The sequence below is a fragment of the Giraffa tippelskirchi genome, chromosome 3, assembly GCF_054371585.1.
Source record: "Giraffa tippelskirchi isolate mGirTip1 chromosome 3, T2T-mGirTip1v1.2.pri, whole genome shotgun sequence".
In the NCBI taxonomy this organism is placed as follows: domain Eukaryota; kingdom Metazoa; phylum Chordata; class Mammalia; order Artiodactyla; family Giraffidae; genus Giraffa; species Giraffa tippelskirchi.
Window position 1 is genome coordinate 29300322 of NC_137277.1, and position 13806 is coordinate 29314127.

At 45.5% G+C, this 13806-nt stretch overlaps 2 protein-coding genes across 55 annotated transcripts in view; one reads left to right on the forward strand and one right to left on the reverse strand.

The window, feature by feature from the left end:
- NCOR1 (nuclear receptor corepressor 1) overlaps window positions 1-1875 on the reverse strand; it is a 110855-nt gene extending 108980 nt beyond the window's left edge. For all 50 annotated transcript variants that reach the window (XR_014080475.1, XR_014080479.1, XR_014080477.1 and 47 more), the window contains exon 1: window positions 1689-1875. The gene's annotated coding sequence lies outside the window, so the exon portion shown is untranslated. The remainder of the gene's footprint in view (window positions 1-1688) is intronic.
- A 50-nt stretch (window positions 1876-1925) lies between these two features.
- The window catches only part of PIGL (phosphatidylinositol glycan anchor biosynthesis class L), a 48254-nt gene continuing 36373 nt past the window's right edge, over window positions 1926-13806 (forward strand). For all 5 annotated transcript variants that reach the window (XM_081583768.1, XM_081583769.1, XM_081583766.1 and 2 more), the window contains exons 1-2: window positions 1926-2987; window positions 11057-11156. In XM_081583768.1, coding sequence (XP_081439894.1) covers window positions 2750-2987; window positions 11057-11156 — 338 coding nt within the window. In that variant the 5' untranslated portion in view covers window positions 1926-2749. The remainder of the gene's footprint in view (window positions 2988-11056; window positions 11157-13806) is intronic.

Genomic DNA, 13806 nt, shown 5'->3' on the forward strand with positions numbered 1-13806 from the left:
TTTCAGAAATGAAGAGGGAGCTGTTACTCTCACACAGAAATATAACCTTTCCAATCTCTGTAAAGCAATTTCACAACTGCTAACTCTCCTAGGCTCACAACAGCAACCTGGGAGAGCGGACATTTTCCTACTAGCATAGATGAGGAAACTGAAGCAGAGAAAGGTTGATCCTGTTCCAAAATGACACATAGTTTAAGAAGAATCAGGACTCTTTGTATTATATTTTCTCTGGGGGAGGAGTTCAACATATGGCAAGCCTTTTGTAAAAGGAAAGAGTATTTTTGTATTGCAAGTAATCATATCCTTATGTATGCATGTGCATATTATTTATACACGTGTGTGTTAACCTTGATTTCCATTAACAGGTGTGCTTAAAGCACAGCAAAGCAACTGTGTACTATAAATATTAAAATAAATAAACCTCCACTGGGTTTTAACAGAATGAGCAAATAAACACAGTACTTCTTTATGCAACAACTTGCGAAATAAATAAGATTTCTTCCGTAATTTTTACCCATGTCTAAACAATATTCTAAAATTGGTCTGCTCCTGAGACCAGGCACGTTGGTTCTGCCAAAAATTATCTTTAAGGACACATCACATTTTCGAAAACTATTAAAAATTAAATAATACCATCAACTCTTCAGCTATCCAAGGGAGAGTCACGTGTGACGCATCAGCAGCAGCTATTGATCAAGACATGCTGAACGAATGAATGAATTATTTGCAGGCATTTAAAAATCCCTGGCCTGATGCTCTTTACGCAACGCTCTGCCTCCCATCACTGCCTCACCAGGGTGCACGCAAGGAATGTAAATTTCAATACAATTAGGATCTAATTAGGGAAGTAAATCTGGTGCAGGTGAAAATACTAATCCCAAAGATTAGAATTATCCACACCGCCACACCAAGGTTAACTCTGTAGAAGCGGGACTGGAGCCTGCAACGTCGGTGAAAAGAAAACTGACACTTTCTGAGCAAATACTTTTACTAAATATCACTAATGCCCACTCACACCCTTAATATACGACTATACCCCTAATCCGGTTAATTCGAAGAATTCTGTCTCCTCGCCACTTAAGACTGACTTCTCAATGATAGTTTCTCGAATCCCTCTTCCCCCCAAATAGAGAATCCACGTTAAACAGCCACGATAAAAGCCAGAAGGTACCGGGTTCCCATCTCCGCCGTCTCCCCCGCCCTCCCTTCGCCATTACACCCCAAGCGGTTTGGTCGCAAAGGTGAACTAGTTTGCTCTTCACGCACTTGTCCACCGCTGTCACCCGCCCTGACCCCTTGCACACTCGCGGGCGGCCACCAACTCCGCCCCGGAGGGAGCGCGGGCCGCCACCTGCGCCGGCCCCACCCGCAGCCCCAGCCCGCGCCGCCTCGGGCCCCGCAGCCCCCTCCCCGCAGGACACCCCGGGCGCCCCGGCCCGGCCGCAGCCCATTCTTCCTCCAAACTCCAGCAGCCTCCCCCACTCGCCCGGCCCCGCTCCCCGCCGCGCTCCGCTCGCCCGGCCGCTGAGGGCAAGAAGCCCGTGGCTGGGCGGGTCCCGAGACGCCGGCCCCGCGACGCCCCCTCGCCGGCCGGGAAGGCGCCCCGGCGGCGGGCGCCCACAAAACCGTCGGCGGCCCCGGGCGAGCGGGGGCCCGGAGGCCGGGCTGCGGGCGTCAGGCCTACTCACCTGGAGCGGGCGGAGCGCGGCGGCCGGCGGGCCCCGGGCCTGAGGGGCAGGACGCAGCCCCGCGCGCTGCCCTGCCCGGGCCCTGGTCGGCGCGGCGAGCCGGGCGCTCACTCCAGCCGCCGCCGCCGTCGCCGCCGCTGCTGCTTCGCCACCTCGGCCGCCATCTTGACTCAACCCCTCTCCTCCCACCTAGCCCGGCGACCGCGGCTGAGGCGGCTCCGGCGCCGGCTCCTCCTCCTTCCGGAGGCTGGCAGGCCGACTCCCTCCGCTGGCCGAGCTTCCCGGGCTGCCCGCGTCCGGCCCCCTGGCATCCCGCCTCGGCCCGGCGGCGGCGGCGGGCCCAGCGCGGAGCCATCGCGCCCGGGCCTCCCCGCAGGCGTGGGAGAGGGAAGGACGCGGGCCTTCGAGCCCGGGCTGCCGGGGGCGCGCGGCCACCCGCCCGCTGCTTCCAGGGCTCGGGCTGCGTTCGCAGCGGGCCTCCCTGAAACACCGCGCGCGGCCGACCCGCCTGCCAGCCCGCCCTCGGAGGATCCCGGGCCCCCGCGCCCGCAAGTGCGCTCTCGGCCTCACGCTCCCAAGGAACTGACCGGACGGGCCTCGCCACCGCATACTGTTCCTTTAGAGAAGCCGCCACTCCACATCCCACAATTAGGAGAAACAAAGTCGGTGTCCACCCGGATAGTTACGAGAAAACCCGGGTTTTAAGAAACGAGTGATAAAAAGGTGACGTGAAGAGAACTCGCACTCAAGAGGTTGGGGGTTCTTATCAGACGCTTCCCTTTAAGTACTGTGTGGACGGCAAGGGGGTCGCTCAGCCCTAAAGCCGAGCGGGCACGAGAGCTCGTAAAGGCCGCGTAAAGTAGTGAGAGCCCGTGAAGAGAGCCTGGGAGGCGTCCGTGTCCGAGTACACAGCCCGACGCTTAAAACCTCCGGCCGTTGGAGAGGCCGGCAGGACAGACTTACACTCGGAACGGGGTTTCCGCGAGCTCGGTTTTCCCGCCGGAGTCGGCCCGGCGGCAGCCTCCCTTGTCTGCGCAGGCGCAGTTTCTCCTCTGGGGCGCATGGAAGTGGCGGCGCCGCTTCTGTGTCTGGCGGCGGCTGTCCTGGTATGGGGCGTCCTCTGGGTTTGGGGCTCCTGGGAGCGAGTGACGAGGCCGGAGCAGGCTGGCCTGGCTGGAGGCGGAAGCCGGACACTTCTGGTGACGGCGCACCCCGACGATGAAGCCATGTTCTTTGCTCCCACTATTCTAGGCTTGGCCCGCCTGCGGCACCAGGTGTTCCTGCTCTGCTTCTCCGCAGGTAGGAGGCTGTAGGCGGGGCGCGGGCACTCGGGGCGGCGGAGATAATTCAGGCGCCGGCCTGTTTCAGTCGGCTTCTTACCGAAGAGGTTTCTGTCGTAGGCGCCAGGAGAATGAATACACTGAAGGACCCTTCCCTGGGGCGAGAATCCGTGACCCCAGCCCGGGTCGGCTTCCCGGGGTGGGGGCACGTGGGGCGCGTGTGAGCCCGGCTCCCCGCTCCCGCGATTGGAGAGCACGGGAGAACTCCCATTTGCTTCCGATAAATACCTACGTCTGCGCTGGGAACTGTGGCTGTAATCAGTCTTCTGTGGAACCTTTTCATTCACAGGAGGGCCGAGAATAACGACCAAACAGATTCTAGGCCGTGTCCTGACTGCTCAACTCTTCATTCTGTGCTAGAAACGTGTACATGTCAAACCGAGGGGAGAGCCCATTGGACTAGAAAATAATCTTACAGGTCGTTTTAGCGTTCAACTCCACCCAGCTTTCACTGAAGGGACCTTTCAAAGAATAAATTCTCCTTTACCGTACAGAAAAGATGGGATGAGAAAACAGAAATTGACCCTTATGCTGGATTATGGTGATAATTGCACAACTGTATAAATGAAATAACTAAACTGTACATATACAGTGGGTAAATTTGATGGTATGTAAAAACCATACCTCAATAAAGCTGGTTGTAACATGCCCAATGAGCTCTTTTCCCATTTGGTTGTGTTTCATACCAGTTTTTTTTCCATACAGATTTTTCTCAATAAGCATGTTTTATACGATTTGTCACAGAATATAACTTTGTCATTAATTTCTTAAATAATTATTAAAAACTTCTGTGTACTAATCACTATTAAAATGGGCAGGGAACTTCCCTGGCAGTCCAGTGGTTAAGACTACAGGCTGCCAATGTAGGGGGTGCCAGTTCCATCTCTGGTCAAGGAACTCAGGTCCCACATGCCAAACAGCACGGCCAAAAAATTAAATAATAATAATAATAAATGGCCAAAATCCAGAACACTAACATCACTAAATGCTGGTGAGGATGTGGAGCAAAGGAATTCTCATTCACTGTTGATGGGAACACAAAATGATGCAGTCACTTTGTAAGGAAGTTAGTTTGATAATCTCTTACAAACCTAAACATACACTTATCAGCAATAACCCTCCTTGGTATTTATCCAAAGAAAGGGAAAACATGTTCACCCAAAAACCTACACCCAGATGTTTATGGCAGCTTTATTCATAAGTGCCCAAACGTGAAAGCAACCAAGATGCCCTTCAGTAGGTGTGTAGAGAAACTGTGGTCCATTCAGACAGTGGAATATTAGAGCTAAAAAGACATGAGCTGTCAAGCCATGAAAAGAAGGAATCTTGCATTTGTATTACTAAATGAAAGAAGCCAATCTGAAAAGGTTTTGTACTGTATGACTTCACCTACGTGACAATCAGGAAAAGGCAGAACTATGGAGACAGTAAAAAGTGGGGATCAGGGGCTGGGGTGGTAGAAAGGATGTATAGACAGAGCACAGAGGATTCTTAGGGCAGTGAAAATACTCTGATACTATAACGATGGATACATGTCATTATATGCATGCTCAGCCACTAAGTCATGTCTGACTCTTTGCAGCCCCAGGGACTGTGGCCTGACAGGCTCCTCAGTCCATGGGATCTTCCAGGCAAAAATACTGGAGTGGGTTGTCATACTTTTCTCCAAACCCACAGACTGTATGAGACTAGGAGTGAACCCAATGGAAAGTGTGGACTTCGGGTGATGACGGTGTGTCAGTGGAGGTTCACCAGTTGTAACAAATGTACCATCCAGTGAAGGATGCTGATAACAGGGAAGCTGTGGATGTGTGGGGCAAGGAGTCTATGGGAACTCTCTGTATCTTACCTTCGAGTTTGCTGTGAGCCTAAAACTTCTCTTAAAAAAGTCTTGACTAAAAAAAAAAATTTTTTTTCATTAAAAGAAGTCTATCTGCTAGGACGTATACTCTGCCCTGGGAATAAAACTGAAAACAAGTTAGGTAATGAACACATCCTTCTGAAACTTGTAATTTAAACATTTATCCATATTAATTAGAACTAGGTATATAGTCTTTTAAATGGTTTCATAGGGATGGTTTCCTTAGTTTAGTGTGTTGTTGTTTAGTCGCTAAGTTGTGACCAACTCTTGCAACCCCATGGACTGTAGCCTGCCAGGCTCCTCAGTCCATGGGATTTCCCAGGCAAGAATACTCGAGTGGGTTGCCATTTCCTTCTCCAGGGGATCTTCCCAACCCAGGAATAAAGCCCGAGTCTCCGGCATTGAGCCACCGGGAAAGCCTTTTAGTTAATCATCCCTTCAATTCAGTTTAGTCACTTAGTCGTGTCTGACTCGTTGCGACCCCATGGACTGCAGCACGCCAGGCTTCCCTGTTCATCACCAACTCCCGGAGCTTACTCAAACTCATGTCCATCGAGTCGGTGATCCCATCCAACCATCTCATCCTCTGTCGTCCCTTTCTCCTGCCTTTATCAGGGTCTTTTCCAGTGAGTCGGTTCTTCATATCAGGTGGTCAAAGTATTGGAGTTTCAGCTTCAGTATCAGTCCTTCCAATGAATATTCAAGACTGATTTCCTTTAGGATTGACTGATTGGATCCCCTTACAGTCCAAGGTACTCTCAAGAGTTTTCTCCAACACTAACACCACAGTTCAAAAGCATCAATTCTTCTGCGCTCAGCTTTCTTTATGGTCCAACTCTCACATCCATACATGACTACTGGAAAAACCATAGCTTTGACTAGACAGACCTTTGTTGGCAAAGTAACGTCTCTGCTTTTTAATATACTGTCTAGGTTGGTCATAGCTTTTCTTCCAAGGAGCAAGTGTCTTCTAATTTCATGCCTGCAGTCACCATCTGCAGTGATTTTGGAGCCCAGGAAAAGAAAGTCTGTCAACTGTTTCCATTGTTGCCCATCTATTTGCCATGAAGTGATGGGATGCCATGATCTTAGTTTTCTGAATGTTGAGTTTTAAGCCCACTTTTTCACTCTCCTCTTCCACTGTCATCAAGAGGCTCTTTAGTTCTTCGCTTTCTGCCATAAGGGTGGTGTCATCGGCATATCTGAGGTTATTGACATTTCTCCTGGCAATCTTGACTCCAGCTTGTGATTCTTCCAGCCCAGCGTTTCTCATGATGTACTCTGCTATAAGTTATATAAGCAGGGTGACAGTGTACAGCCTTGATGTCTTCCTTTCCTGATTTGGAACCAGTCTGTTGTCCCATGATCAGTTCTAACTGTTGCTTCTTGACCTTCATGTAGATTTCTCAGGAGGCAGGTCAGGTGGTCTGGTATTCGCATCTCTTTAAGAATTTTCCAGTTTGTTGTGATCCACACAGTCAAAGGCTTTGGCATAGTCAGTAAAGCAGAAGTAGATGTTTTTCTGGAACTCTTGCTTTTTCGATGATCCAATGGATGTTGGCAATTTGATCTCTGGTTCCTTATTATTGTATGTATATTTAGAAGTTTTTTCCCCCCAGTTTAATCTCTATTACAAATAACCTTTTTATGTATACTTCTTGCTTTGATGAACATTTTTTTCCCTCAAAAAAAATTTTTATTGGCAGTAAGATTAAACCATTTTTCATATATAATGAGAATTTCAATCTAAGCACTTTCCTCAGTTTGTTCTATTAAAGATATTAATTGCAAACAGATGCAAGTAATGGTCTTTTTTTTGCTTTTAATTTTATGTTTTTATCAACTATGGAAATCAAATTAATATAAGCAAAATTTATTTTGAGATGGTTGAATTTTATTTACAAAGTATTATAGGTACAGGGGATTCTTTACTAAATTTCTTCTTGTTTTCTAGTAGGTTGAAGCCAGAAATCAAAATTTTTTAAAATGAAAAAATGTAAGACCTACCAAACTCTTGACACATACTGATATATCAGTATCTGTATTGTTGTCTTTCATTGTTTCTTCTGAATCTAACTTTCTTTGTAATTTTTAAAAGTACTTTTAAAATCCCCAACTCATTGAAAAAATGTATGATTAAACATTAACCACCTTCCTGATTTATTCTAACCTAAAAAGCAGGAAGTTAATAACTTGTTATATAACATAATGAAAGCTGTAACTGCATGACAGAGAAAATACTGTGGACCCAAAATGGGGAAAAGCATGAATTTTCTTTTCACTGAGTCGGATTAAGGAAACTTTGAAAAGCTTTTCTTTTGAGCTGGTCTTTTAAAATAGGACTTAGGTTCACAGGAAATAGGACAAGTCATTCAGGGCAGTCATTCAGAGAAATAGTATGTAAGAAACATAAGTAAGTCTGGGACTCATTTGAATGATTCATTCTAATTACATCTCCAGTTCTAAGGGGTAGGGAGAAGCAGGGGAAAAAATGCATCTTCTTATTAGTGGCTCATATAATCCTCTCAGCAATCCTATGATAGGCGTTAAATACACAAAATGTTACACATGTATATAATTTGTCCCCCTCCCCCTTTTTTTTTAACTATGGAAACTAAATCACAAAAAAGTAACTTAACCAAAGTGAAGAGCTAGGATATGGAGGAACCAGAACCCTGTGGGTCTTTCTAGTTCTGAGCCATTACACCCAATCTGCCTCACATATCTTGTTGCTGTGACAGTTAAGGAATAACTCATTTGATTCCCAGTGTATGTTCCAAGAAATACCAGTTCATCAAGCTGCTTTTTAAAAAAGTTAATAACTTGACCCGACAAGTTTAGGGAACTTAATCAGATATGCTATCCCCAACCCCCCACTTTAAAGCTGTATAGTCCTTGTTAGACTGTCAACATTTTGGTAAGTCTTGCTATAAAAAATCCTATTTAATTTTGTTTAGTCCAGCATTTCTCCAGTTTATGTAACCACTGAGGTGTGTGTTGGTGTGCTCAAGTCGTGTCTGACTCCTTGAGGCCCCACGGACTGTAGCCCCCCAGGCTCCTCTCTCCATGCAATTCTCCACGCAAGAATACTGCAGTGGGTTGCCACGTCCTCCTCCAGGGGATCTTCCCAACCACGTCTCTTGTGTCTCCCTCATTGGCAGGTGGATCCTTTACCACTAGCGCCACCTGGGAAGCCCAACCACTGAGATATCTATTCATATACAAATGGGAGAAAGCCACAGTAGATAGTAGGGTGTTGTAAAATACATTTGGTGGAGAATTAGCACAGACAGTTCTGTATTTTAGAAAGCTCGTTCCAGTGGCATATGGAGGACAGTTTGGAGGGAAAGACTGGTTCTCCCAATCAGGAAGTGGAGCCTGTTTCTCTCCTTGAACCTGGATATTACTTGTGACACCCTACTGTCTACTGACAGGGTGCACTGTTCTGGAGGGTCCCAGCCACTTACTCCACCAAAGTGCCTGCATGTTTACCAGACCTAGTGAAAACACCTAAAATGCTCTCTGACTTCAACTCCCTAACCCCTTCTATGTTCCTCAGTCCAAACACAAAGCAATAAAACCATCTCTCCAAGCAGTTCTCACGACCAATAATCAGATTCTTAACGTGTTCAGCCTCAGACATTACAAATCGCATCACTAGTGTAAGTTAGGCTCTTAGTACCAAAGATAAGTAACCTTGAGACAAAATGGGAGAGGAGAACCTAAAATATGATGACTGTCACAAAATTGACAGTTTCTATCTGACTCAAAAATTTGTGATGAGGACAGTACAAAATGAAGTTGTTGTCTGGATTCTCTTGGGGGTTAGTCCTTTAGTCGGATACAACATAGCGACTGTCTCCTATCTGGGTTCAAAGAGTTCAAAACTCGCCCTAGAGGACCCCCTGCAGCAGTGGAAAGGTTTCACTTGGGGTTTTCTGAGTTTTCTGGAACAGTAAGCAGAGCCACTCTCCTCTCACTCGGGGCCTCATGACTGCCTGCAGGGTGCTGACACCAGGACTGAGACCAAGGCTTTTAAGGTCAAAGACATTTAGGACTTAAATCATCAGATCCCAGTGGAGAGCTCATCCTTCTGAGCAGAACACTGGAGACGGTTACTTGCCAGGGAAAAATAGCAGAAGGCATACCTGTGGCTGATTCACATTGATGTATGGCAGAAACCAGTGCAATATTGTAAAGCAGTTATCCTCCAATGAAAAAAAGAGACTAGCAGAAGGCTTCCCAGAGGGATTGGCATTTGATCTGGATGATGGCGGTGGATTGTAATTCAGAGGGAAAGGAGAGGGAAAGGGGGAACGTAAAGATAAAGAAGTCAAGGAAAAGGGTGATAAGCTCTGAGAACCAAACCAGGTGGATGTGTATTATCACATAATCTTCAGGAAAGCCTCAGGAGAAGGCCATCGTCCCCACTTCACAGCTGGAGAAACCATGGCTCAGGAAAGTTAACTAGCACAAAGCACATACTCAAATATCTCCTGGAAAGTTGGATTGAGGGGTGCAGCAGCCAGACAACTGCTCATAAGTACAGTTTGTGTGCTCAGCCACTCAGTCGAATCTGAGTCTGTGACCCCATGGTCTGTGTCAGACCAGGCTCCTCGGTCCATAGGATTCCACAGGCAAGAATACTGGAGTGGGTATTCCCTTCTCCAGGGCGTCTTTCAGACCCAGGAATCGAACCTGCATTTCCTGCACTGGCAGGTGTGTTCTTTACCACTGAGCCACCAGGGAAGCCCAAAATGCAATTAAAGTGGTACCAAAATGTCATTGTAAGTTATTTGTAAGGATACAGAGCAGTTACTTACCAGAACTGTTACTGGGAAGTATAGTGTATGTGTCGGGAAAATAAAGAATTCATGAGCTATTTAGAGTGCTGATGTGGTCCCCATCCCCAGAGGCATGCTGGAATAGCTGGTTACCAAACTCCAAAGGAGGATATTTTCCTCAAATACTCAGAAGTGGCAGCCTCTTTAAGTGTTTAACAGATAATTGAAGACTGTCAATTTAAAGGGGCCCAAATGACATATACCCAGACAACACTAATTCAAAAAGATACATGCTAGGAAAGATTGAAGGCGGGAGGAGAAGGGGATGACAGAGAATGAGATGGTTGGATGGCATCACTGACTCAATGGACATGAGTTTGAGTAAGCTCCAGGAGTTGGTGATGGACAGGGAAGCCTGGCATGCTGCAGTCCGTGGGGTTGCAAAGTCAGACACGACTGGACTGAACTGAATTGAACATGCATACCTATGGTCATAGCAGCACTATTCACGATAGCCAGGATGTGGAAACAACCTAAATGACCCATAGAGGACTGGATAAAGACGATGTGGTAAATATATACAATGAAAATTACCCATAGAAAAGAATGAAAAATGCCATTTACAGCATCATGGCTGGACCTAGAGATTATCATACTAAATGAAGTAAATCAAAAAAAGACAAATACCACATGAAATCACTTATATGAGGAACCTGAAATATGGCACAAATGAATCTGTCTGCAAAACAAAAATATACAGACATAGAGAATAGACTTGTGGTTGCCAAGGAGGAGGGAGTTGGGGGATGGAAGGACTAGAGGTTTTGGGATTTACTAGAGGTAAACTATTACATGCAGAATGGACAAACAACAAGGTCATACTGTATAGCAGAGGGAACTGTATTCAGTATCCTGTGATAAACCATGTTGGAAAAGAATATAAAAAAGAATGTCTACATGTGTATAACTGAGTCACTTTGCTGTACAGCACAACATTGTAAATCAATGATACTTCAATTTAAAAAATAAGATTAAATAATAGGCCCAAAAGAATAGTGTGTCCAAATACCCTACTTGTTCTGAGTGGTTACAGAAGAGTCAGTCCTAAATCTGCTAACTGCAGAGCCAGTACGCAAAGCCTGTAGCATGCGGCTGAAACACAGACTGGCAGACAGACATATGGAGAGGAATTCAATGGTGATTATAAAGATTGTGCTTCACAGCTGTGTCTGACAGTAACCCTAGTGTTGTGTTTCTCCAACTTTTTATCACAACCACAAAATTTTCAGATAGTTTAAATCCTTTAGGGAACAAGATGAGAATGAGTGGACAATAGATCTCCACTAATAAAGAAATCAACCACCATGTATTTGTTATCCTCAGGAAATTACTACAATCAAGGGGAGATCCGTAAGAAGGAACTCTTGCAGAGCTGTGATGTTCTGGGGATTCCCCCCCCCAACGTAATGATTATTGAAAACAGGTAAATACACAGTGGTACACTCAAAAGACACCAAAAAACTCATGTGGGACATTCTTATTTGAGAAGTCACCCGAATATAGTTTCACATTTGTTTTCAAGTGACAGTGTAACGCAAATGAACTTTTTCAACTTCTGTTCAGGTTTTGTCTTAAGATAGCTACTTCTTTAATCTTTAAAAAAATTATAAAATATGTCAGATGTGTAAAGAACAGTATTATGAACCCTCACATGCCTGTTGTCTACTGCTACTGCTGCTGCTAAGTCGCTTCAGTCGTGTCCGACTCTTAGCGACCCCATGGACTGCAGCCTACCAGGCTCCTCCATCCATGGGATTTTCCAGGCAAGAGTACTGGAGTGGGGTGCCATTGCCTTCTCCGGCCTGTTGTCTAAGGCCAGTAATTATCAAGCCTTTGCTGTGCATGCATCTATCCCCATATAATATTTTGTGTGTGTGAAGTTTTAGGGGTTATTTTGCAGTTATAACTTAGCTGTGTTTTTTTTTATTGGAGTATAGTTGATTTATAATGTTGTGTTAGTTTCTGCTGCGTGGCAAAGTGAATCTGTTATACATATACACATATCCACTCTTTTTTCAGATTCTTTTCCTATATAGGCCATTACAGAGTACTGAGCAGAGTGCCCTGTGCTGTACAGTAGGTCCTTATGTTTTTTTATATAATGGTGTATATATGTGAATCCCAGTCTCCCAATTTTTTCCTGCCATGTATGAAGTATTTTAAAGAAAACCCAACCATCATGTTATTCTACTTTATGTACTTAGGGATAGATTTCTTAAGAAGATAGACTCTTTTTTCATGCAGCCACAACGTCATTAGCAACCCATCAAACAAAATTTATAGTAATGGCAATTCCTTGGTTTCTCAAACACCCAGTCCATTTTGAGCTGCTCTGAGTGGCTCACAAGTGTCTTTTCACAGTTGGTTTGTTCAAATCAGGATATAAACAAAGTGCACACATTATAGCTGGCTGATATGCTTCATATCCCTTCCCCCTCGCAATGTCATTGATTGTTGAAAAAACTGAGTCAGTTGTCATATAGAAATACTTGTCTGTCTGCTTCCTTGTGGTATTGCCTCAGTGGTGGTTTTATCCTCTGTATTTCTTGCAAACTGGAAACGAGCACTAACTTTCAGGGACCAGAAGCCGTACCATGTCCTCCCCGTTCCATCATTTCAGGAGACGTGTACTGTCTCACTTTCAGTGATTCTACAATCAATTGGTAAGTTTACATGGTAATGGCCATTCCTTTTCATTGTAAAGACCCACATCAACTTTTCATGTAGTGCTTTCATGATTAGTAATCATTAATTAAGTAGAGATTGCAAAATGGTGAGTCTCTAAATATCTCCTGAGTTCCAAATATACCAGCTATAATTCTATAAAGCAGAACTTTATCAACTGGGGCTATTTAGTTACCCTGATATATATAGTTTGACTCCAAAAGACAGGCTAAAATGCTTCTTTCCCTTTTGTTGCCATTTTCAGAATAGGAGTTGATCCCCTATGTACCTGCACCAGTAACCAATTATTTATTGATTTGTCGGATGGGGCAGGCAGGAACTTACATGTTCGGTTTTTCAGTTTAAATTATTATGCTCTTTGATACTGCAGTCATCTCTCCTTTGGCCATCGAGCCTTTTCATGTTGGCACATATGTCCTTTTGCTAAGAAATTAAGAATCTGACTTAATTTATTATACTTTTTATAAATGCAAAAGATCATGCAGCTTCAGCAGCATCCCCTACTTGTAAGATGCTACTCGTAAGAGGAGTCGTAAACTTGTTAAAAATAAATAATTCCACAGCCAGTTTGAAGATCCAAGGAAGCCAGGTGTCTTAGCCTGCTCAGGCCACCATACCAGAGTCTAGGCAGCTTAAACAACAGAAGTGTATTTTTCTCTCACAATTCTGGAGGTTGAAAGTATAAAATCAAGGTGCATCAGGGTTGATTTCTGGAGAGAGTTTGCTTCTTGGCATGCAGATGGCCATCTTCTCCCTATCTGCTCACAAGCAGCGGGGAGAAGGAAGTTTCTCTCTTCCTCTTCTTACAAGGCCACCAGTCCTATAGAGTTGCTGCTGCTGCTGCTAAGTCGCTTCAGTCGTGTCCAACCCTGTGCGACCCCTTAGACAGCAGCCCACCAGGCTCCTCTGTCCCTGGGATTCTCTAGGCAAGAATACTGGAGTGGGTTGCCATTTCCTTTTCCAATTCATGAGAATGAAAAGTGAAAGTGAAGTCACTCAGTCATGTCCAACTCTTCATGACCCCATGGACTATAGCCTACCAGGCTCCTCCGTCCATGGGATTTTCCAGGCAAGAGTACTGGAGTGGGTTGCCATTTCCTTCTCCCCTATAGGGTTACGGCCCACCATTATGACCTCACTTAACCTTGTGCTCGTGCGTGCTAAGGTCACTTCAGTCGTGTCTGACTCTTTGTGACCCTATGGACCATAGCCTGCCAGGCTCCTCTGTCCATAGGGATTCTCCAAGCAAGAATACTGGAGTGGATTGCCATGCCCTCCTCCAGGGGATCTTCCCAAGCCAGGGATTGAACACAAGTCTCTTATGTCTCCTGCATTGGCATGTGGGTGCTTTACCACTATCACCATCTGGGAAGCCCCTCACTTAACCT